This window comes from Rhinichthys klamathensis, unplaced genomic scaffold (assembly GCF_029890125.1).
Source record: "Rhinichthys klamathensis goyatoka isolate OS25496 unplaced genomic scaffold, OSU_Roscu_1.1 h1tg000123l_1, whole genome shotgun sequence".
Taxonomy (NCBI): Eukaryota; Metazoa; Chordata; class Actinopteri; order Cypriniformes; family Leuciscidae; genus Rhinichthys; species Rhinichthys klamathensis.
In genome coordinates, this window is record NW_026606660.1 from 8,483,230 (window position 1) to 8,508,645 (window position 25,416).

Genomic DNA, 25,416 nt, shown 5'->3' on the forward strand with positions numbered 1-25,416 from the left:
GAGACTTTGGGACCATACCTGGAGGGTATCGGCGCTCCGCCGTTAGGAAGCGCATCAAATTAAATCAGCGAGTGTAGAATTAGAGGCCTGTTATTGGGCTTTACATGCAGTAAAATGAGTTGGCCTGTTGTCCTTGATGTTGCCGATGCGTTAGAGCTGAATGCTCTGTGAGCTTTAACACGCTGTCGAGGTTGTTTCTCAGCTTTTTTGAGTTTTATTGTGGACTGTCCCCAACTTTACTACACCCCTTAACTGTGGTTTTAACTAGTAACGGTAAATTTCTGTCAGAAAAGTTAACTCCGTACAAGCGTGTGGAAAGACACTTGTCAAAGGCCCCGCTCCTCCCCAATGAAAGCTGGATTAGACACTGTGCTGGGAAAGTTTAGCTTTCCTTTGAGGGTAATATCATTGTATTAGACATGAAAGACCGTTGGGCTTCTGAAACACATTTAGGCTTCTGGGGAAGCACAGGCCCAGAGGCAAACGCGTCACTTTTTGGAGTGTAAAATACTCGGAAGACTTCTGGCACACTGCACCCGAGAGGCTGACACCTTTCCAGGAGTTTTCAGGGGCGTTTTCAAGTCGTTTAGAATGTGTGTAGAAACATCCCTACATGCTGTAATGAGTTCTATGTGAAGAATATAGAAACATTGTATTTATAAAAGTACTATATGTAGAATCATTCTAGTAGGCTGCATAAAAAAATCTGTATGGCGAATCATTATAGTCTATAGGAATGTGCATAGAATATATATAAACTTTTATGTTAGATGCGATTAATTATGATTAACCGATTTGACTGGACTAATATATGTATCCCCAAAAAAATTTGGGGTCAGCAAGATTTTTTTTAAATGAAGTGCATTTATTTAGCAAAGATTAATTAAATTGTTTAAAAAGGACAAAGTAATTTATAATGTTACAAAATATTTTTATTTCAAATGAATGCTGTTCATTGACAGGCCATCACATGAATAAATTACATTTTTAATTAAATTCAAATTAAAATTGTAATATTTTTACAATATTACTTTTTTTATGTATTTTTAATCAAATAAATGCAGCCTCCGTGAAGAATACATAAGAGACTTCTTTCAGAAACATTTAAAAAGTCTTACCGTCCCCAAACTAATGTACTGCAAGTACATCCACATACTGTATGTGTGTAGAATGCCCAATAGAATACAGTCAGCGATGTAATCAGGTTTCATTCAGCCATGTGTCAGTACAGAAGATCGGTGTTCATATTCCTTTAGTGGTTCTGCCAGTTCTACATTTTTTCACAATGTGAGATTTTCAAACTTTAATGTTAAACTTCTTATTGACAGCTGACTGTGTCCTTGCATTGAAAGCATGCTGTAGTTTGCGCAGTAGTTCTACATTTTATTCAGTACCACCACAATTGCAGCAGCATAGTTCTGTTTTGAACGCATCCTCCTCCTACTGTTTCTCACTAGACATTAAAAATGAAGCAGTCTGACACAAGGTGCAAAGTCTTGGCTTGAGCTTTGCTCCAAGGTTGGGCTGGGTTTTTGCAGGGCCGCAGGTCTTACATGCTTTGAGCCCCTCGGTGTATGGCCCATAAGCCCTGTTTGCAGGAGAGCTGTAAATTATGCTTACAGAACAGGAATGAAATGTCAGCTGGACCAGTCTGACAAACTCCTCTACTGATCAACAGTGTGTGTGTGTTTGCAAAATGCCTCTCTCAGCTCCATTCGTATGAGATTTATACCGTTCTAGCTGCGTGAAGTGAGGAATATCGTGGAAAACAGGATTTTTTTCAAAATAAGTTTGAATTTCTACATAAGTTGCTCCACTGTTCACTCAGACCATTTATTGAAACTCATAACTTACCAACAGCATGACCACGAATATGATACTGCTTTTATAAAACAGCTTAGTAAATTAAGTTAACATTGAGTAAGTTACATTTTAAACACAATATTTTCCAATTATTGCCAGTCAAAATAGCTACCCAATTGTTGTGCGACTCCAAGCAACACACAATTTGAATGATTTGGTGTATTTGCACAAATGTATTGTGAATTATTCAATGACTCACTCATAAAGTCAGTCAATGTTGAGATTTTTATTTTTTTTATTAATGGTGAAAAGATAGAAATAGTTATTGAGTTAAGTTATCTCTGTGTAATATTGGACTCAAATCATAGTTTTAAAAAACATGTAAAGAAAATGGGTGAGGAATATTAAATATAACCTATATACAGTGTATATATTTACAAATTAGACAATGTCCTCTGTTGATGCGGCTAAGACTTTCATCCATGCTACGATCCTTTCTCTTATGTCGTACTGTCTGACATGTTGGGGTCAAGCTGGTGAAACTGGGAACCCTTAAAATCCCTATATAAACAGACTTTAAAAATTTTAGTTAAAAAACCAAACCATTTTCATCATTGTAGGATCTTAGAGACTTTTGTTCAAATTTGTGTATGGTTTATAACATTTTAAAATGGCTTGGCTCCTCCTGAATTTGTACTCTGTGATTTTGTTCATTTTCGTTCTAAAAACTCTGTGAGATCTACCAGATTATGATCCATAAGACTAATTGAGTTCTTCCTTTTCATCATTCTGCTTTTGGATTATCGTCTTTCGCAGTGAAAGCTACTACTTAATTTTGGGGGGCTGATATTGTGTGTGTGTGTGTGTGTGTGTGTGTGTGTGTGTGCGTGTGTGTGTGTGTGTGTGAGAGAGAGAGTAAAGAGTAAATTGTTTAGTTCCTGAATGAAGGAACCTATATAGTAGGCGAAAAACAGTATGTGACAAACAAAGTATGTCTGAATTCACAGTACTCATAAAAGAGTGCAAAAAGTACCCAAATGACCTGCTACTACCAGCGAGATTCTGAAGTGTGCATTCTGGCAGGTCACATAAAAATGACAACATTGCGAATGTAGTACGTCCAGATTACATTCATACATTAATACTTTATAAAATTAACTTTTTTAATGGGCGCATTTCGGACGAAGCCAATATCTGTCAATACATTTCATGAGAAACTAAAGTACGGATATTTGGTGTCAAAAAAACTTGAGTAACACTTATAATAGATTTTTTTGGAGGGAAAAAATGATATAATATAATATGGCCCCTGTAAAACAGGCTGTGGATTGATTCTAATTGTCTGGTTATTACTGTGTGTGTTTTTGTGTGTAAGTGTTGACTGGTATCTGTTGAGAGATCCTTACCACTAACCGGTGTTCATTTCCTGTTTAAAGAGGAAGCAGGAATCATGAGCCAAAGCACTTTTAGAGGAAGTCTATATATCAGAGAGACACTTCTGTAATAAATTTGGGAAGCGTGTTGCCTTTGTATCTGATCTACCTCTTCTATTCATTACATTTGCAGATTCTATCATAGTAATCTGATACTTTTGGCATGTAATTTTATTGAATGGCTGTTCCAAGAAGATACCGTCTATACATTCCCGTCACAAGAAGAAAAAAAAATCGAGGTACTACAGTTTATTTTTAAAGCGTTTGTACATTTCAACAAGCCTCGCTCACCGAGATACGCAGCCTCTCCCATAAGGAAAGCTGTGGAAGAGGGTTACTTTGGTCTTACTTTGACTTTCTTCCTTCCTAAAGCACCAAAGCCAAACACTGTAACCCGGAGTTATTCGAAGAATACCAATTGGACATCTGGTGCAGGGGATTTTGCCACTGGTGAATTTTAACCAATGGACATCTAGAAACTTGTACTTTTTCCCCTCAAACCGGACATTGATCCAGGTGTACGTCTCATCCATTTCTCGTGTGCGGTAAATCTGTCTGCACAGAGCTTATCGCTCACCGCTACACTTGTTTTCCAGCCTGATTTATGATGGCTTTGGAAAGGTCTGCCAATCCCATAGGCTCACCTTAATGCACAGGATTCGGCTGGCGTCAATGCCGCGGAAATCGCGCCCTTCCAGACAGCTTTCCGTAGAGTCCCATATGATGAATAAGTGCTTTGTATTAATTGGTCAGAGGAAGGATCCGTCATAAGCCGTGAGATGAGCGACGAGCGAGAGCTCAGCGTCCTCTTCCTCGACCTGTGTAATGAGTTGTTGGGCATCCGCCAGGTCTCCGGCCTCACTAACGGATGTTCTAACGAACAGACTAGCTAACTGAATCTGCCTACGCCAAGCCTGACAAAACAGCGTCTGTTTGAGCTGATTTATGGCAAGTGTCTATTACAAAACATATCTATTAGCGGTCTCGATCGCCCTTCCGCAGTCTCTCTCTCTCTCCCGCAGTGATTACGCCCTTTATTTTGATGCTGCGACTCAGTAAATCAGACTCTACTTTGGAGCGCAGTCGAGTCGAGACGTGCTAGCATAAATCCCAGATTTACAAGAGAGCGCGCGCTCATAATGGATTGATTGTGCTTTTCTCAAGTAGAAAAGGAATGATCTCTCTTCCTGACAGAAATCCACTGCTCTCCTTCTCTAGCGCGGCCCGTTTGATTTATCACGTATGCCGTGTGTTCCAGTGCTCTGCCACTCATCAAACACAGCTCTTCAGGAAAAGGTGCCTCAGGATTTTGTCAGTTATTATCAGAGCAGAGGTTGCTGGACATTTTTGATTATACTGCAATAGAGGTGCCCAAAAAATAAATACAAATATGATCAAAATCTTTTTAGTATTGTATTGTGGACATGGGCTATTTAATATGAAATCTGTTAGACAATAAAAAAGGAACAATAATAATAATAATCGGTCTATTTTACGCATTATTTTGCGGTCACTTTCTTCTCACGTAATACAATAATTTCAGCTTATATCATAGTAATAAAAATATATTATATCTTATTAAAATATATAGTAATGTAATCAAATGGTCATTGTTGAAAAATAAACCAGACAATATTGATTATTCTTTGCCATAACCTGTTGACTGTACATTATGTTTTACTTATTAAACTGATATTTAAAGTGTTTAAATGCAATATTGGATAATAATATGGATAATATATACATTTTGCTTTAATATTACATTAAATAGGCTATAAAAATTTGGCTGATTAATATCAGCAGTCAGACTGATCATTATGAAGTTATATTTTCTATAGTCACCCTTTATATCTGCTCATTAACTATATCACCTGGCGGAAGAATTATTTATTAACATCAGTATTATTAAAATGTAATTATTTAATTGAACATGGGTGACATTTATCATATTGCTGTTAATTGCTATTTTATTTTGCACCTAAAACCTTCACAGCAATGTCAGTTGTCAAGGTTATTGTCCAAGATGGTCCCAGAATTATTTCCAGATATTTTGTGTATGATTTTTCCTCATCTGAAGATGCAGCCAGTGATCATTTCTTTTAAACAAAGCCGTTCACAGAGTGTATTGTGTGTGTGTGTGACCGTTTTCCCCTTCAGAAATCGCAAACTGAAACAAAGAGACAGAACAAAGATAGAGCATTAGAATACAGCGCGGTGAAGCGGCGTCCAGGGGCCGAGCTCAATCCAACACCCAGGGGCCCTTATCAACTGTTCAGTGTGCAGTCTTGTTTAAACCTGGTCTAGCCTCATGCTCCTAAACACACACACACACACCAGGGCTGGTTAACATAGATAAAGCTGTTATATCTTTAAGTTTTTCAGCTATTTGGTAATCTCAGTATATATCTATTTTTCTGAAATGCGGTTCTATCAGTGTTTTTCAATTATATTTAATCATTTTAATTTATATGCACCAATATATACACACACTCACACTCACTTACAATATCGGGATCGAGATATATTCTAATGACATGGTTTTTATGAAACTTAATGACCAAATAAATCCATTAAAATCATTGCAATAATTTGTGATGATGCTTAATTTTGCATGTCATTTGCAAGTCATCACAAATATATTCTGAATATTCAATATATCGTCCAGCCCTAAGATGAACTCCCACAGGCATTCACCCATCCCACTGTCACAACTATTGACAGTTGGCCTTGTGTGTGTGTGTGAGGTCCCGTCTCCCCCAAACACCCTTGTGTCCGAGCTATTTAAAGTCATGAGAAAGAGTTAACAAGCCTTTCTCCCTTCTGAGAGAGATGAGCTTAATTAACAGTATGGAGATCAGCGATCACTCTCTCCCAGATGAGTGCAGAGCAGAGGAAAGCGTATGGGTGGATGGACAGACGGATCGATGCGATCTCAGGAGAACCAGTGTGCTTGAGAGAGGAGAGAGAGATGGTTAGCCTACAGCCCACTCATCAGCCAACTGTGTTTGTGTCCATTTCTGCTCTGGTCTTCTCAACTCAGGGATGAAGTTGTCTGACATCCTGAGATGGGGAAACACTGCAAAACAAGAGAGGATCTCTTACTTCCAGTGATGCTTTTCTTGAACTACCACTGCATTTTACCTTTAAATTGGGCATATTCTTCACTTTTGTTGCTGATTCCCCTTCAAGGGCTGCTTATAATGTTAGTCAAGGTTTCACAACCAGAATGAAACTGCCAGTTTTTATTACTGTACCTTTAAGACGTCATATATAATTAGTTTGGGGTTGGTACGATGTAAGATTTTTAATGTTTTTGAAAGAAGTCTTTTCAATGTAGTAATATTGTGAAAGATTATTTCAATTTAAAGTAACGTTTTCTATTTGAATTTTTTTTTTCCAAATGTAATTTAATGCTGTGATGCAAAGCTGTATTTTCAGCATCATTACTCCAGTCTTCAGTGTCACATGATCCTTCAGAAATTGTTTTAATATGCCGATTGAAGAAAGATTCTTATTATTTTCAATGTTGAAAACAGTTGTTCTGCATACATGTGAGGATACCATGATACATTTTTTTCAGGATCCTTAAATAATTGGCAAACACATTGAATTAAATGTGAAATCTGTTGTGTGCGGATACCCAGCCACTGCTGAACAAGTGTCCTGTTTGGAAAGAGCCACTTTTGAGTTGACTAGAGATGTGTGTAGATGTCCTGACATGTTTCAGAAAGCAAACGCAAATGTTAACCTTTAAGCCGTGGTGAGCTTTTGAACCATGATCACAGGCACCTGAATGTGTGCTGGGAAGTTCAGTCACTGTGTCGTCTGCTGTACGGTGGCCCTTGTAAGTCAGATGTTTGTATTTCCCCTCAAGGTGTCCTGTTGCCTGTAGAGAGAGAGACAGAGCATAAATCAGAATACAGCCGGCGTCTGCAGCACAGCAAGCTGAGAACAGAGAATCAGGAGGACAGGGAGAAAGAGAAGAAGCTCTTATTCTGGCCATGAGCTGCCCACTTAAACAGCAATGTCACGTGCCATCAGATGAATGGAGAATGCCTTTTATACTCCAATTCAGTTCCTGAATTCGAATTCATGTAGCAGAGAGGATGCAGAATTGCAATTTAAGGACGCATAGTAGAGTTAAAATTATTTTAAATTCAAAAGAATTTTTACTTAATTTTACAAAGTTTGTTAACTTCCATCTTTAACTTTGGTTTGATAAAGGTTTGTTGGAAAGTTATGGAAAAAAGTTAGATAAGATAGATAGATAGATAGATAGATAGATAGATAGATAGATAGATAGATAGATAGATAGATAGATAGATAGATAGATAGATAGATAGATAGATAGTAGGGGTGTAACGGTACATGTATTCGTATTGAACCGTTTCGGTTCGAGGCTTCCGGTTCGGTACGCATTCAAACCGAACGATTCCTTGGACCATTTTTCCTACCGACAAAATTCGCGCTGGCGCGACCACCACAACGTTGCGCAACATCAAATGGCAAGCGTAAAGAAAGCGGAACGAAACTGCGCTACTCATTATGTGCTTCACGGATCGTTTATCAGTTCGGAGTTCGGACCAGCAACATCAGTGCAGCGCGAGCCGATCTCGATCAAGCGACACTGTCACTACACAGCGCTAAGATCCAGTAAAGAAAACATTTGAATTCGCCACTGAAGTAATAACATCGCTGCGAGATCTAGTGAGAAGCATTCACATTTCTCCGTTATTAACCGTAGATCTCTATTAGATCAAACAGCGCTGACGTGGAAACCAGGAGAAATATTGTGCCGTGAATGAACTAAGTTAGTAATACTTTACGTCCACAGACCAGCAACATTCACCATAACTGTAACCAGTTTGGCTGGAATAGTGAAATGCTTTCAAGTACTTCACACATCTTTTTCCAGCACTTCAAAACTCAAATATTATATAAATAAATATATGAAGAGTTCAGATGCAAAAGCCTCTAAGTGCCATTTGAAATTTTCTTCTAGAATGATCATTTTTATGAAGCTTGTATATTTAAGTTCAGTAATTTCACTCAAATGACAATTAATAGGTAATCTTCATTGCCATTTAAGTGAAATTACGGAACTTAAATATACAAGCTTGATAAAAATAAAGAAAATTTCAAATGGCTTTTGCATCTGAACTCTTCATATATTTAAATGTTATTTTTAATGTGATGACCAAAACATTATTTGTTCATCCTTCAAAGATGACACCCATTTATAAACCTGAAAGTTTCAAGATGTAGGAAAACTCAACTTATTTAAAAAATATTTTTTCTTTTAACAAATAGGAAATTTCTCTGGCATTTCTTACTTTTTGCTGTATCGAAAACGTACCGAACCGTGACTTTAAAACCGATGTACGTACCAAACCGTGATTTTTGTGTACCGTTACACCCCTAATAGATAGATAGATAGACGGACGGATGGACGGACGGACGGACGGACGGACGGACAGACAGATAGATGGAAAGTTATGAAAAAAGATAGATAGATAGATAGATAGATAGATAGATAGATAGATAGATAGATAGATAGATAGATAGATAGATAGATAGATAGATAGATAGATAGATAGATAGATAGATGGAAAGTTATGAAAAAAGATAGATAGATAGATAGATAGATAGATAGATAGATAGATAGATAGATAGATAGATAGATAGATAGATAGATGGAAAGTTATGAAAAAAGATAGATAGATAGATAGATAGATAGATAGATAGATAGATGGATGGATGGATGGATGGATGGATGGATGGATGGATGGATGGATGGATGGATGGATGGATGGATGGATGGATGGATGGATAGATAGATAGATAGATAGATAGATAGATAGACAGACAGACAGACAGACAGACAGACAGACAGAGATAGATAGACAGACAGACAGACAGACAGACAGACAGATAGATAGATAGATAGATAGATAGATAGATAGATAGACAGACAGACAGACAGACAGACAGACAGACAGATAGATAGATAGATGGGCGGCCCGTGGGCAAACCAAATGAGATAGTGAGGAAAGGTTGGTTTTGCAGGACGGCTCATTCTCTGGAGGCACGAGCTGTGTGTTTGCATGGGACAGACAGATTATAAATGTGTGGCGGCATGCAGGCTTTGCTAATGACTGTTGTCCGAGCAGCAGGAAATTTCACTGTAGATTCACACTCTTTAACCAAATAGATGTCGAGAGCTCATTGTTGCCTTAGCTAATTAGACTTCATTACCTGCTAACAAGGATCAAATAGACTTTTGCCAAACAGTGCACCTGATTGGCTGGGTTTTGGACTGTCTTCTGTAACAGAAACGGACAGTAGGTCGTCGTATGTGCAGTGTGTGTTTTCAGCATTGACATCGAGCAGAATTCCAAAAATAATGATGTATATATATTGCCCTGAAGAAGGCTCCATGCCGCTACGCGTGGGCGTTTTAAAGTTGTCCGTTTAGGACATGTCATTTTTTGTAATAAAGACATTTTAATTAAGGAGTGCCTCGGTTATCAGATAATTCTTTCTTTATACTGTCTCTTAGATGTTCTACCTTGGACCGAAGATCACCCAAATCAAACTCAAAAGGAATTGAGCACGCCATTCATCTTGAATCTAAACATGTATATATATTATTTGGTCACGCACGGTTGGGCAAAATGCAGATTTTATGATTTGGTTTCATTTCATGAGTTGGTACTTGAATTGATGCTTAGTTGGAGTTTTAAATTTAACTGAAGTTAAAGAAAGTGGAATTTTCTGAAATGCAGTTAAAAGAAATTGAACAGGTAATTTAAGTTTTACTCCCCTTTGATCTATAAAATGAAAGATAATTCATTATATATATAAATATTAAATATGAAGAAGTACTGTATATTTCAATTAAATACAAATTTCTATAGTTAGTTCTATTACTTAAATAATGACTAGCTTTTTCCTCAAATTCAAATTGCATTTCTGTATTCTGTTTGCAATTAAAAATTCAGGAATTAAATCGTAATAAAAAAAAACAACGAAAGAGAAAACTGGCTAACTTGCCCATGTTAAGCTTGACCCCTCGACTCAAACATTGTTTACACTCTTCGGGAAGTCAAACATCATAATCCACAACCCCTGATACAGCAGCAGGCATGAAACGGTTTCACTTGTCCACATCAAACCAAACCTCACCCTCAAGCTCATCAGGTGATCGGCCCCGCGCGGCTGGATTGCGGGTGCGTATGCGCGAATGCACCTGCGAACGTGTTTGTGTGTGTATGTATGTCTTTCTCACCAGCTCCTGTTCAATAATTCATCCATTCAGCACAGTGGGGAACAGACACAGATTTATGGCTTGTGATTGTGCAATGTCTGGATTTATCAGGACCATGGAGGGAAAATTGACCAGAGCTACAAAAGGCCATTTCTGCTTGTATTTGATCAGCATGAAAACTCATCAGAACAGGGCGGATGGAGGGAAAAGGGGGTTTGTTGGGAGGTTTTCATTACGGGATCACGGCAGCCCCCTGGTGTTTCCCATCTTCATCTGACTGATCCAGAGCCGCCCGGCCCGCCGGACCCCCGCCCTGCTCCCAATTAATATGAAACTGTTACAAGAAAATGAGAGTTTATTGATTTGCACCAATGTTTCGAGCTCTATTCAGATGCACAGAGCGCTGACTGATAAGTGCTTCTGATAAAAGAATGAAAACCAGAGAACCAGGGAAAGTTGGAGAATAGGGGAGACGACAGCATTGACACGGCCATGTTTAATCTGTCTTACTGGGGAGACGACTAATAGGGGCGATTTCTGTGTTTTATTTAGCGGGTGATTTCATTTGGATTGGGCGGCAGTACGGACAATCGCAATGGTAATGCCCGTCTTGAGGACAGAGAGAAAAGGTGCTAAGGTCTTGGATTGGCAGATACAGCTATGACACTTCCCCTTTATGGAGAGGCGCTGGGATGTGACTGAGGGGGACGGAGGGGTTATTGCCACTGCAGATTTCTCCCCTGAGTTGATTTTCATTTTCGTGATTTTCAAAGTGGCCAGTGATCTGTAACAGGCCTCTACGGCGGGCCGAGGGAGGGGGGACGCATGGCGAAGCGGACAGAGGTTAGCCGGAGTCATTGTTCCATCTTTGTCTCTTTCTTTCCCTCTCATCAGCAAATACTTGACCACAATCTCCTTTACGTTGAGGTGTTGTAGTCGTGTGTTTTATGTTTTTGATTGTCCGCAGTTTGTCCCAAGATGACTTTTCAAGACGAATCAGCTGATTTGAAATGAAAAGATAACCAAATGACATTAAGTAAGCGTTTTGTTTACCTAATTTCCAAAAAATAGGCATTACCACATTCTTATTTAATATATAAACCAGTTTTTCCCATTGAATATCCAGCAAAATAACATGATTTAAATAGTTTGATCAGCCAGACAGTATTATTACATTTGAATTAACCTGGCTTATGTTACACCAGTCAAAGTCATTAAAAGAGTCAGATCTGGTAGAATTTTTTTTTTTTTTTAATGTGTAAAGTTGATCTTATACTTCACTGTCTATCTGTCTGTCTGCATGTGGCATTGATGTATTATATTTATATAGTAGGGTATATATCATATTATATATTAAATTCAGGAATTATATATACATATATGTCTTAATCCATATATATATATATATATAATTTTGTGATTGATATAATATTTGGATGTGAAGTTGCTCTGAAGTGTCAAACGCGATCTTTGTTCACGGGCTTTAGCGGCCGGCTCGCTGGGTTTGCCGATTTTGCACTCCTTTGTGATTTGGCTTTTGGTCTTTGCTGTCACAAGTTCTGAAGGTTGAAGGGAAAAGCAATGTCAGGAAGCTGATTGGTTGCACAGAATTTCTAAGACAATCTGAATCTCATATTCAGCTACTTTGCCACAGTGGATTAAGATGATCTAAGGGAGCTTTGTGAGCTCGATAAAAATCAGGAACGCCAGAGAAAAGAGCGCAGGGAGATTTTTACCCTTTTTGTCCTTCCAAGTTAATTGTTAAAGTTATTGTCTCTCTGCAGCGATGTTCTGGATTGAGAGACATGTTGCCTATGAATTTCATATCTCTGCTCTGAAACTCTCTGGTAAACACAAACACACACACACGCACATTGTTTGTTCTGTCATAATGGGTCTTTCCATTGACTTCAGTTGTTTTTACACTGAGCAACAACTTTAAACTCCAGTGAACCAAAGACAGTCTCAAAAACACAGTTTGAAATCTCACTGGTGTTTCTGACGTCACAAACTACCTTGTAACCAATCAGGTCAAAGTGTGATCATCAATGAGTGGATCTCTGAGCTGGTGTGAGTGAGTGGAGGCGGGGCTAATTTGCATATTCATATATAATATGGCCAGTGCATGAGTATAATGCATTTTAGCACAGAACAGATGCATGAAATATTTGTTTATTGTTTTATAACACATTGTTCAACTGTGAACAATCATTGTATAGTAAAAAAAAAAAATATATACATATATATATATAGTTATTGTAATAATATTATAGACATTTTACAAAATACTGTATGTATTATTCATATTTTAGTGTTGTAAATATATGCATTAAACGTGCAATAAATAATGCACTGAATTTATAAACAGTGCTATTTGAAATTGTTTTACAGCATATAAACTTGACTTTTCAGTTTTCCTTTTTTGTGTGCATTAGCTTTCATCTGTATCCATCCGAGGAATATAGACAGTAATGAAACACCATCATTTTTATCAATTGGATCCATATTACCATTTCATGTGTGCTTGTTTTGATGGAAAGAGCTCGTCGGTTTGATGCTGCCGGTATTAATTGGTACTGATCCAATGACTGATTGGAGTATTGACGGATGGCCCGCTGAGAGCCGCCTGTAACGGCTCATATGCATTGCCCGAGGTAAAGTGCCATGTATCAGCGCAGAGAATACACACGGCCCACGGCTACTGATGCCCTCCATTTTTCCTGAAGTGACAGGTTTTTGTCGGGGAGGGGGGGAGAAGATTAGGGTTTTGTGTGGAAGTGGCGCGGCGTGGTATTAAAGGAGGAGAGGGATAGAAAGAGAAGGCGAGAGATGGACTATACTCCTCCTCCATCTGTCTGTCAGCCAGCAGTTAAAGGTTACTGTAATCTGAGCCGTGTAACACTCGAGTGGACCCAAGAAAGCTCCCACAGTTAATAGCACAGCCGCGGCCGAGACTATGGCTTAACCCTAGACCAGAGGAACGCTGAGGGGAAAGTGAGAGCCCGAGCCATCTCACAAACAGATACAGTGTGTCTGTTTGACTTGTGAAATTAGAACACCTCGTTGTTTGGCTGACAAATATTACATCGGCCAGCCTTGAGCTCTGGCAGAAGTGGAAACTTTCCAGAAGCCTTTTCCCAAAAGCGCTCGTTGGGTTATCAGACGAATGAAGTAAGCCGTCTTCATTCCCATTCTTGGCAGTATGCTTTTATTATAAGGCAGATAGTCATTCATTTACAGAATCAACGCTGGGAACATCTTTTGTGATCTCATATTAAATTTTAGCCCTGAATCCACCCCTTGGCAAAAATTACTCGCATCGTTAAAAAATATTTAATTAGGCTGTAGTTTATTCGCGGCTCGCGAGGGAGAAGGGATTTGCATGAGGCAGGTCGCGTCTCTCGTGCCGGTGAGGGAGATTGGATGTGAGTGGAGATCAGAGGGTCACCGGCTCAGCCAAGGACTCCCATTTTCCAAGGTCAGACAGGTAGAGAGGTGCTCCCCTGGGTCTCTGCTCACACAAGACAGCTCCGATTGGCCCTTAATTATGTCCTTCCTTTAAGCCACTGCCGGCTTTTGTTTTTCCAGGGATATCTCTCCTCTCTCGTGTCCACTACAACAATGGTGGCGCTTTCATGGAGCCCTATTATTGTTTTATAGGCTCGGTAATCAGATGATTTACCGGGAACCCTAATGGATGAGACTGCGTGAAAAGCAGAGGTTAATCGTAGTCGTGTCAATCATCATTTATAGTCAAGTCTGTGCTAGTGGTCTAGCGATATGGCTTTTTTTTATGGCTGATGCTGATATTTAGAAAGCAGGGGTGGCCTGTGGTATGAAAAAAGGAGAGATATATTCAAAATGTGTTGATTTCATTTAGTCAAGCAAGTCACACGTCCTTAAATTTGCGACTGTAACTCGAGCTTCACATCTACAATGCAATGTTTGTAGCTTATGATTTATCACATATATTGATATATTTAAAAATATATATTTTTATTTTATATATAAATATCTTGATTGATTCACAATATTGTGACACCTACATTTTATATATATATATATATATATTTTATTTTTTTATAAATGATAATCATTTTTTTATTTTGTTGTAAAAAGTTATAAGAAAAAAGTTTCTCACCTAAAAGACTGGTAATATTTTAGAACCAAAGTTTTCCTATAGTTCAGTGCTTCTCTTATTCAGCTCTGATGTTGTACAACCCATCAGATTTCTTTTTTTGGTTTTAGCTCTTGGCTATCCGTGCGGCGGGGTTTGCATAATTTAATCGGCACTGTTAGTTCCCAGCTGGAACAAAAACAGAAGGACCAATGATTTGAACCCCACAAGCTGTATCTCAGGGTCCAGACAAGCTCTCGTTGAATTGCTTTATGATTCACAAGCGTTATCAATTGATGGGAATATAACATGAATCATTTATTAAAAGAGTAATTACATGCTATGAAATGTATAATGTTCCATTTAGCACATTTGCGTTAAATGCCTTAATTAATTCTGAACCCTCCAGCCAACATCAATTTATTTGATTAATACTTTTTTTAAAGTCACTGACATTTTAAGGAACTGAAAGGAATTACTCTCTCCCTCAAATGTGTTTAATGTGTTTTTCCATCCCAGGGGAATTGTCTGTTTATGTCTTTCCCATGTTTAGGTTTTTAATAGTGCTGCTGCTTTATTAAACAGAAAAAAATATGATTAAACACATTTCTGTTTAGAACTCTTTTCCCATATTTGATATATTTGATTATTTTCGGTAAGTTGCACTTAAAATTGAATTGAAAAAATCTATGGTAGCGTGCGCACACAAATGTTTTAAAAATCAGAAGCAATTTACGAGCAACTTAAGGGCCAAAGCTCAAAAGCTAGCGGTCATTTCAACCATCAGATCTTTGCTATCTCACATCAGCACTTGCAACAGTCCTTTTATCTGAGGAGTGAGTCATGATTGTGGATTTGCATGCATGGACGGGGCCAAAATGTTCCTGGACTCCAAACAGGTTAACTGGCAGGGAGCGTGAGGTGAGAGCTGTGGCGGCGCGTGTTTGATGCCAGCGAGTAATTGTGTCATAATGTGAGAGACGAGAGCTGGCAGCTTCCTGTTGCCGTTTGGAGGGGTTCAGTGACACTTGACATGCCTCTTCAGCTTCACAGAGCAGGGCAAGAGAGACCGCTGGAGCAAAAAGAGGGAGGCAATGCTTCCTTTTATGCAGAGAGACACAGGAATGAGAGAGGGCGGGGCTTAGGGCAGAAGAGGGCGGGGTGAAGGGGGAGGAGTCAGTGCTTCTAGAGCAGCTCAATCATTAAACAGAGAAGGATGGCATTTTTTAAAGAGGGGGAAAAATGTCCAGACGTGAGCCAGATGAATCTCATGTACCAGTATTAATGTGTCATTGAAAATCAAGACCTTATTATTTAAAGCGTCACAAACTTTTGCTTTGTTTAGTTTAGTGTTCAACATGCTTAAAGGGATACTCCACTTTTTTTGGAAATAGGCTCATTTTACAACTCCCCCAGAGTTAAACTGTTGAGTTTTACCGTTTTTGAATCCATTCAGCCGATCTCCGGTTCTGGCGGTACCACTTTTAGCATAGCTTAGCATACATCATTGAAGTGGACAAGACCATTAGCATTTCTAAAAAAAAAAATGACCAAAGAGTTTTGATATTTTTCCTATTTAAAACTTGACTCTTCTGTAGTTACATCGTGCACTAAGACCGACGGAAAATGTAAAGTTGCGATTTTCTAGGCTGATATGGCTAGGAACTATACTCTCATTCCTGCGTAATAATCAAGAAACTTTACTGCCGTACCATGAGAGCAGCAGGCGTAATGATATGACGCAGCGCCTGAAAATAGTTCCGTTGTGTTGACGGAAGGTGGCCTATTTTCAGGCGCTGCGTCATATCATTACGCCTGCTGCTCTCATGGTACGGCAGTAAAGTTTCTTGATTATTACGCAGGAATGAGAGTATAGTTCCTAGCCATATCAGCCTAGAAAATCGCAACTTTACATTTTCCGTCGGTCTTAGTGCACGATGTAACTACTTTTTTTTTGAGAAATGCTAATGGTCTTGTCCACTTCAATGATGTATGCTAAGCTATGCTAAAAGTGGTACCGCCAGAACCGGAGATCGGCTGAATGGATTCAAAAACGGTAAAACTCAACAGTTTAACTCTGGGGGAGTTGTAAAATGAGCCTATTTCCAAAAAAAGTGGAGTATCCCTTTAACATGTTTTATAAAATGAAAGAAATATAGTTATTTATATTTATTTGGAATTTGGAAATATAACAATATTGTATACAATAAAATATTAGATTTATTAACTTAAAAATAAACCTGTTCATATTTATGGTATGCTAGTATATTAGCAGAAGTTTATAATGAAGAAAGGGCCTAATAAAATGTAACTTATAAACCAGTTTAAAACTGTTTATTGGACTTTTACACCATTTCTTATCTTCGCGTAGCCAGTCCTTCCGACTGACTGCAGAAGGTCTGAACTCCATGGCATCTTTCATTGGGCAAGGACCGCCCAGAGACCGTCCGACTGACATGTAAAGCAACTAGTCACAATTAGTTTTGTTCTGCATCATGTTTAGGGCAGTTGAAATGTAAAGTCGATGTCCCTACAATAACAGATAGGTGTGTTAAAGTCTATACCATGAACTTTACATACTTCACATACACGACGGCGTTCTTCTTCCATGAGGGGGTTTGGCTTCACGACAGCTTTGTTTCCAAAGGACCGTTAAAGTAAGCGACACGCACGTCTCCCTGAAACCCTGTAGAATTCAACCAATCAGATGACAACTTCGAAACTCCTGAAGTGTTTCCAATTTTGTGTGCCATATGCATCAGACGTTCAGACAATGGTCCTTGGGCGTGACATCTGAGGCTGGGACTAACGTATCCTAACCAGGCACAACACAACAAAACATTTTAGCTGGGGTCAGTGGAGCTTTGGCCCCGCCTCTAGCTCCGCCCACAGGAAAGAGAAAATTAAGCACAAGAAACAGAATGAAACCGCCCATCATGTGACGAAATTTGACAGCTGGGTATTATAGCTTTAATAGAGCAGAACAGTTAATAGGCGATAGCTGACATTTCTGAAACCTTTCTAATTAAGGGCTTCCTTCTTTAAAATCAAGCATAACATCAGAGTTTTTTTTTCCCCCTTTCTTCTCCATTTCCTCTCTCTCTCTCTCTCTCTTCATGTTTGTAAAATCAGGTGATTTCATTAATGCATGCCAGTCAGTCTTAATAAGCCAGGAGGGGAGGGGACTCTTATTGAGTGAACTTCTACAAAATAAGCATGTTGCTGGTGGGCTCCGTCCGTGGCCCCACTCCAGCGAGCCGGGCCTCATTTACAATGCAAAACCTCCTTCTGTAATCCAAGTGTCCTTTCTGCAATCACAGAGCATAATCTGCTCGTCTCTTGTTACAGACAACACTTTACAGCTCCGGCCGCCACACGATGAGTATTAGAGCCGATATTATTTTCTCTGCGCATTGTTCGCATCACAGAGATTAAGGCAAGACGAGTGCTTTGTGCAGCCACTTGTGCTGGAAAGTGGGCTCTTTCTAATACTGTTAAAAAAGTCGGCAGGGCCATGTTCATGAATTATAATGGACACTAAAGGTTTGCCTGCTCTGGCATGTGTGAGAGAGATAGCTTTACATTTCATCATTGATTTTCTAAGCACTTATTTTACCATAGTCACTTACTTGACAAGTTGTCATACATTTTTTTAACTTTAAAATAAACATTAAAATCAAAATGGACACTATTACTTTTTAAAGGTAGGGTAGGCAATTTTTTTATAAAAACGTTTTTGTTATACTGGTTGAAACTCTTTACATCCTAATAGCAATCAATAATATAAGTGGTCTTAATTGGGGGTGTAAATCGGACAGTTCATCACGATACGATATGATATCGATTCTCTCAGCCAGCGATACGATATTTGCTGATACCTCAAACATTCTGTGATACGATTACGATTCGATTCAGGGCTATATCGATCGATTTATCAATATTTAGATATTATGTGCCAAGTTTACACAACCAGTTACATTTCTATTAACTCACAAATGCAACCAAAATATATAACATGAACGTTTAATTAAACTCTTTGAAAATTGCACACCCTCTCCCAATTGGGACATTTACAACAGAAGAGTTCATTTGTAAAAAAACAGATAACTTGGTTCTTGTTCATTTTCATAAATCATGTTTTTTTTTATTATTATTATTGTGCATTCCAAGTAATATCAATCAAACTGCAGCTGGGTTGTTTTGATTAAGTAATAATAACTCAAAAAATACAGGTAACTTACAAAATTAAAGTTCATTGAAAGTATATTTTTTAGGTAACACTTTATTTGAAGGGGTGTGCATAAGACTGACATGACACTGTCATAAACATGACATAACACCTGTCATGAACATGAAGGAGTCTTTATGAATGTTTATGACTATTGTCATTAACTGTCATTCGGTAAATTATGACACTTTTAATGCAAAGTAGACATTGTTTAAAATGTCTTTGTTATGAAAAGGTCCAGTGAATGGGCCCTCCCCAAATCTGCAATAGGCTACTCATATCATGCGTGTGCTATCTCTCTCCTAACACATACGTTTTGACTTACTCAGTGATGGGGTCTATTTACAGACACACACACACACACACACACACAGGGCTCTCAAGTGTCACGCATTGAGCATGACAGTCACTCATTTCGGTCTTTTGTCACGCACTCCCGCCACACATTGTATTTCTCACGCGGAAAAACGATTTATAATATATTTAATATGCCGCTGCGCCCAAAATGTCTCTGGCCGCGCCGCTGTCCCTTTGGACCCGGCAGGAATCAAGCGCGTCTCCCCTGTGTTGTTCGTCGAGCTACACAAAAGCCAATCAGAAAATAGCACTATTGTATCTGGGTATGATTTAACGCAACAACCAATGAAAAAAAAATGAAAATTGTCATGAAACAGCTCATTCCCGCGACCTGTCTGTCCAATATCTAATGGTCTGTTCACACCGAACGCATATTTAATTATTTGCGCGAGTAGATTAGGCTACATACAAAGTCAATGCAAAGACTCGAATAGACGCATCATTCGCGCCGGGCGTTGCGAATGACGCGAATTGGGTGACGCTTTTGCCGCGAACGTCTTCCGCGCAAGTTGAAAAATTTGACCTCGAGCGAATGTTCAAGCGTCTAACTAGACGCGATAGCTCTATTCGCGTTCGGTGTGAACACACCATAAGGCTGCCACTCTGCAGAAGCAAATTCCATCCTATCTTCGATATGTTGTAGTAGTTTTAGCCGGACAGTGCACATGACATGAAATATTCTCTCAGTCCTCGCGCATCTGATAAGGCCTCATTAGATCATTTACAGGACGATTTTAGGCAATCGATTGCTTCAATCACACTGGGGAGATGGTGAGCAATAGGTCTTACTTTTTCTTTTACTGTCTATGGTCTTACCGTGTCAATTCGCGCACTCCATCGTGTGTCACTCACTTGGTTATTATTGCTCACTTGCGCTGCTGACCGCGAAGGCGCGAACTGCCACGAAGCACTGGCGTTTTGACTTACGTACAACAAAAAATAGCCTACTCAGGCCATTTTCAGGAGAGGGGTGTTTCATTATGACACAGGCTACATTTTACTCAAGCAACATTAAATAAAATGCATTTTTTTCTCACTTTCAACAATAAATGGTGCTATTTTGGTTAAAAATAAAATATGGTAACCTTTGCTTATATTTAGGATGAACATAATTATTGCTGGACTGCATGGGCCCCCCCCCCCTAGCGGCTGGGCCCCAGAAAACGTTCCCCTTTATCCCCCCTTATGGACGGCCCTGGCCTTGTCACCTGACCTGAATACTGCGCGCTGACTTAACGGGTTGTGTTCACAAACAACAAGGGTGCTTGTCGGTTTCTGCTGTAAAACATGAACTCGCAATGCCTTGACTTTTTTGATCGATGCATCGATCCTTATCAATGTATTGTTACACCCCTAGTCTAAATGTTAAAACATGTATATTAAATCGGATGTCATACCTGCCTCTAAACATGTATTATCATACCTCCGCACACCTGCTCGCGCAGAAATCACACGTCATCAGCACGTTTCATGCTATGCAGAGTTGTAGACCGACAGTCGCTGAGAGTCACAAACAAACAGCAGCCGCCTACAAGATGGCAACCCGTGATGTTCTACTCTGAGCTGTCCACGTCCTCAGATTCAGATTTATGAGTTTCTATGTCAACACTATCAACGCCGAAATGAATCTGCAGCAGTCAGTGCATTAACTAATGTTAGCAGATACAACTTTTAATCTTAGAAATGTAGTAGTAAATGTTGAGATTAACATTAGGATTAATAAATGCTGTAGAAGAATTGTTCATTCTTAGTTTATGTTAACTAATGTTCATTTCACCTTAACAAATGAAACCTTATTGTAAAGCTCATATGCTGGACTCTCAAGGTTAAACTGATGTGATTTTTTTTTTTTCCTCCAATGAATGGCTTGTTTCTTCTTTTTGTTGGGATTGGACTTCAGTTGTCTGTAAGCCAGTTGAAAACCTCAACCCCTTCTCTTTAGTTCTTCAAAAAGAATCCTCAATTCTTTGGTCTACTGGATATCAGTGGAATGTTAGTATGTCCAGAGAAAGATCCAGAAAGTCTTACTTGGATTGTGCCTGCAGCTTTTTGATGCCCAGATACAAAAAAATGAAGAAGAAGAAAAAGAGAAATCAGATGTGCTGTTTGGTTTCTAGTGTTTGAGAAGCCAAACATTAAGAAAGAGACAAATAGAGCAGTTGGTGGTCCTGTTCACAGTTGTTTTGGTTTCTGTTTTCATGGGTTTTCTGTGGTTATTGTTCTTTGTCGTATTGTTCTTTTCAAACTGAGTTGCACATAAAATCCTTCAGTATACATTCCTTTGAATATTCTGCTCTTGGATACACATAGACCCTTGGATTTGGATATATAGGTCAGTGATTGACCTATGCATGCAATCTGCAACCTTGGTTTTCCTTTTAAGTATTTTTTCTATACTATTATAGTATTTATTCATATTTTATTTATTCAGTAATTTTGTCATTTATATTATTTTTTACTATTTCTAATTAGTTTTCTTTTTTTCATTTGTTTTTTATTTAGATTTTAGTTTTTAGAAATTTAACTTAAAAGTTATTTTTATATATAAAAGTAAATTGAATGCGTGTAAAAACCTGCAAACCTGTTCTGGCATAGCCATTTTATTCTTTGTGCATCACCTTCTGACCATCGGACAACAGAAAGCTGCATGGGCTGAAGTCACAGATATCTATCCTAAATCTTACTTGAACAATTAATACACATCATTATTCTGTTTTACAGTTCCAGCATTGTCCCAAAGTAACACAAGCCCATGTCTGTGTCGACGGTCTGCCTCTTTCTTCATTGTTTCTGTTAAGAATAATAATTTGTGAAGCACTAAATTGCTTTGAGGGATAGGACATTAAAGGGATTATTCTCATGTAATCCGCAGGTCCCTGTAGACGTGGACCTGATCACAGAACAGCACCAGTGTTACTGAAAAACAACAACTGCATATTTAAGAAGCACACACAGATACTTTAACTGCCTGTTGTTTTTTCTTGTCATCCCCAGTTAGCAACAGTAAATCCGTTTCCCCCCTGCTTAGTAAATTAGCGTGTTTAAAGGTTAGACAAGCACACGCTAATTATTTGATTATTTGGACGAGCTCTATCTAAAGAGCATTAAGTTGTGTCTCGGGCAGAAGGAAACCTCTCCAGGGAGGAATGAAGTCAAATTTTTAAAGAGCACGAGTGCTTTTAGCTGCACTACAGTTACAGAAAAGCACATTGAGCTCACTATGAAAGATAACTGGGGAATACTTCATACGAACCTTCATGAATAAGACATAAAAGACTTGATATAATGAGAAACAGATCGTATATGAATCAAAGTTTCATGACATTTTACCTATGTGAGGGTATATAAAATAATAATCTGTTGAGCAATGTGGTAGTTGTAGCTCAACTGGTAGAATATTGCGCTGGCAACATCAGTGTCATGGGTTTGATTCCAAGGGAACACGCATACTAATATGTATACATGAGCACGTTTGATAAAAGTGATAAAAATACATATAAATTATAATGTTTTATTATTGTTTTTCCTTTTTAGTTTTTAATAGTTTCAGTTTTGGTAAGATTTACTTTGTGCTGTTATGTTTTATATCTTTTTTATTTTAACCTTATCTTATTTTACGTTGAAGTTTTTCCATCTAATATTTATATTGAATGCCTTTTTTTTTTCAGTTTATGAAAACAATTATCAGTTTTTAGTTTTAGTTAACAACAGAAAGTTAGTTTGCGGTTGGTTTTCGGGCAGATCACTGATACAGGCTTGTGTTGTTGCAGGTGGAACTGACGGGCAGCAGCGTGTTTGACTACGTTCACCCGGGCGATCACGTGGAGATGGCGGAGCAGTTGGGGATGAAGCTTCCTCCGGGGAGAGGCCTCCTGTCTCAGGGCGGCGGGGCCGAGGACGGGGCCAGCTCTGCCTCCTCTTCCTCTCACTCTGAGACACCTGAGCCAGGTAAGATCACGTTAAAGGCTAAACATCATAGACTTGTGTTTTATAGTAATCTCCCTAGTTTGCATTTTATTTTATAAAATTATTATTTTGTTTAATTTTATTTACACATGAATTATGAATACATGGATTATTTCTATTCTATGTAATTTTTATTTTTTATTTTTTTATTAATACATTTCTGTTGTTGCACTTTGAGGGCACGTTTACACGACAACAATGTACGGAAAAGTTTTTACAGTCGTACAGACGACAACGTTGTCAAAATGATCCCCGTTCTAACGGACGGATCCGTCACTGTTTCCACAAGTCCATGTTTTTGGAGTTTATACAGAGATGATAGTGGTATCATTTTCAAAAATGTGGACTATGGAACCCATTTTCAAAGTTTTGAGTTTTCAGGCCCCCAAAGCGCCGTCGTCGTCGTGTAAATGAATGGCCAAAACGCATAAATAGTTTTTGGTTTTTAGTTGAAACCGGTGTTGTGTAAACGGACCCTCCGATTTTATTTTATTTTATTAATACATGGATCTCTGGAATACTGGATTATTGAATACTTGACTCCGATTGGTTCCAAAATGATTTAAGACTTCCTTTTTAATATCTGCATTCTGTGATTCGGTTATTTATTCAGTTTTTTCCTGCATTGTGTAAATCAGAGGGATTAGCATTAGAGTCATATTTTCAGCTGTAATATAAAAGTAAATAAATATTTTTTTATTATATTATTTATATATTTTTTCAAAATCAATTAATTTAGAACACAGTTGCTTTTATGCACAGTTATGCTTCAAATCTTTTCATCCAATGATCTTGAAGCGCCACATTCATGCTCTACTTTTTTGTTTATACTCAAAACCATGTTGCTTTGTGAAGTCTTTAGTATATCTACTATGTTACACCAAGCGGTCAATGTGACGCTCAGAGACTGTGAGTGGACCTTAGGATGCCAAAAGTGTGTGTTAATGGCATGCGTGACATGATATGCCTGATGAGTGTCTTCCGCTCGGCCCGAACTCTCCAGGGGCGGCCCGTGTGACGGCAGCACTGTAACACAGGCTTACCCTGCTCCCGAATTTAATTAGACGAATTGTATAGCAGGGATGAAAAGAGGTGACATTCCTCATTGGAATTCTTTTCAGGCCTCTTATAGACTTTGCCTTCCAAATGTTCCCATTTTCATTGTGTTGTACTGATGATAATTTAAGTATTAGGGGAAAATCCATTTATAAATTAAACAAAATGACTTGATATCCATCAGTCCCCGAGTTCATCAAGCTGTTCAAACATGAGGGAGATTGGCTGGTCGGCCCGGGTCTTCCGAGAGCTTCAGTAATTAGATCTGCCAAGGATTTATTCTTTGCTGATTGGAGCTTTAAATTAATTGAAGTTCCACATTTGTGGTTTTGTCCTTTTCGTGGCGTTTTCTTTTTCTTTTTTCTAGCCAGGCAGAAATTTCACACTGGCAGACTCAAAGTGTGTGTGTATTTGAGTGTTAATTTCTTGGCGGGAGTGAACGAAAAGGGTCTTTAATGGTTAGGCGGTTGGTCTGACGCTGAGATTTATTTATGTGTACACAGAATCATTAAAGATGTGCTTTACAATCAGATAAAGGGCACCGCGGTCTGTCTTCAAACACCAGAGCTTCATTTAGAAATGATGAGGACCGGAGACACATTCTGTACAACAAGTTTGTGGGGCTTATTTTTAAGGACAAAAAGTGCGTTTTACTCCCAGTTCGGGCAACATGGATTAAAGTCATTCAATCAATGACGTTGTCTAAATTGTAAGCTTGTTAGTATAGACCGCTTTCATTTGCTTTAATTTTGTTGCATTGTGCAAAGCCCCTAAAAGGACATGGTGATGATTAAGGAGACAAGAGGAATTTCACTTCTTTTGCATTCCCCCGAAAAACTTTTGCATCCGTTCGCAAAACTTTAGTGGTGTAAATAATATGAGGTTGGAAGGAAAAGTATTGGCTGCGTCCGAAAACTTAGTCAGCTGACTTGTTGCCCCGCTGCCCTATCAGGCAATGACTTTGCGGGCAGCGTTTGCGCACAAAGGTTCCTCCCGAAACTGATTTCAGACAGACTTCTGAGGCAGCGTATGGGGCGAGCTTCGGCGAAGACGAAGTGAATATTTAATGACTACAATAGTCATTTCTCGCTAGACATGACATCATAAGTGGAAAAGGTTTATCAAAAATGTGCAGTTACACACAAACTGACGACCAGCTGCAACTTTCAGATGCCATCTTTTTTTTTTC

The 25,416-nt window shown here is 38.6% G+C and overlaps 1 protein-coding gene across 6 annotated transcripts in view; it reads left to right on the forward strand.

Moving 5' to 3' along the window:
- Window positions 1–25,416, forward strand: part of LOC130089008 (neuronal PAS domain-containing protein 3) — a 332,370-nt gene that overhangs the window by 256,318 nt on the left and 50,636 nt on the right. For all 6 annotated transcript variants that reach the window (XM_056256095.1, XM_056256096.1, XM_056256097.1 and 3 more), the window contains one exon: window positions 22,976–23,153. In XM_056256095.1, coding sequence (XP_056112070.1) covers window positions 22,976–23,153 — 178 coding nt within the window. The remainder of the gene's footprint in view (window positions 1–22,975; window positions 23,154–25,416) is intronic.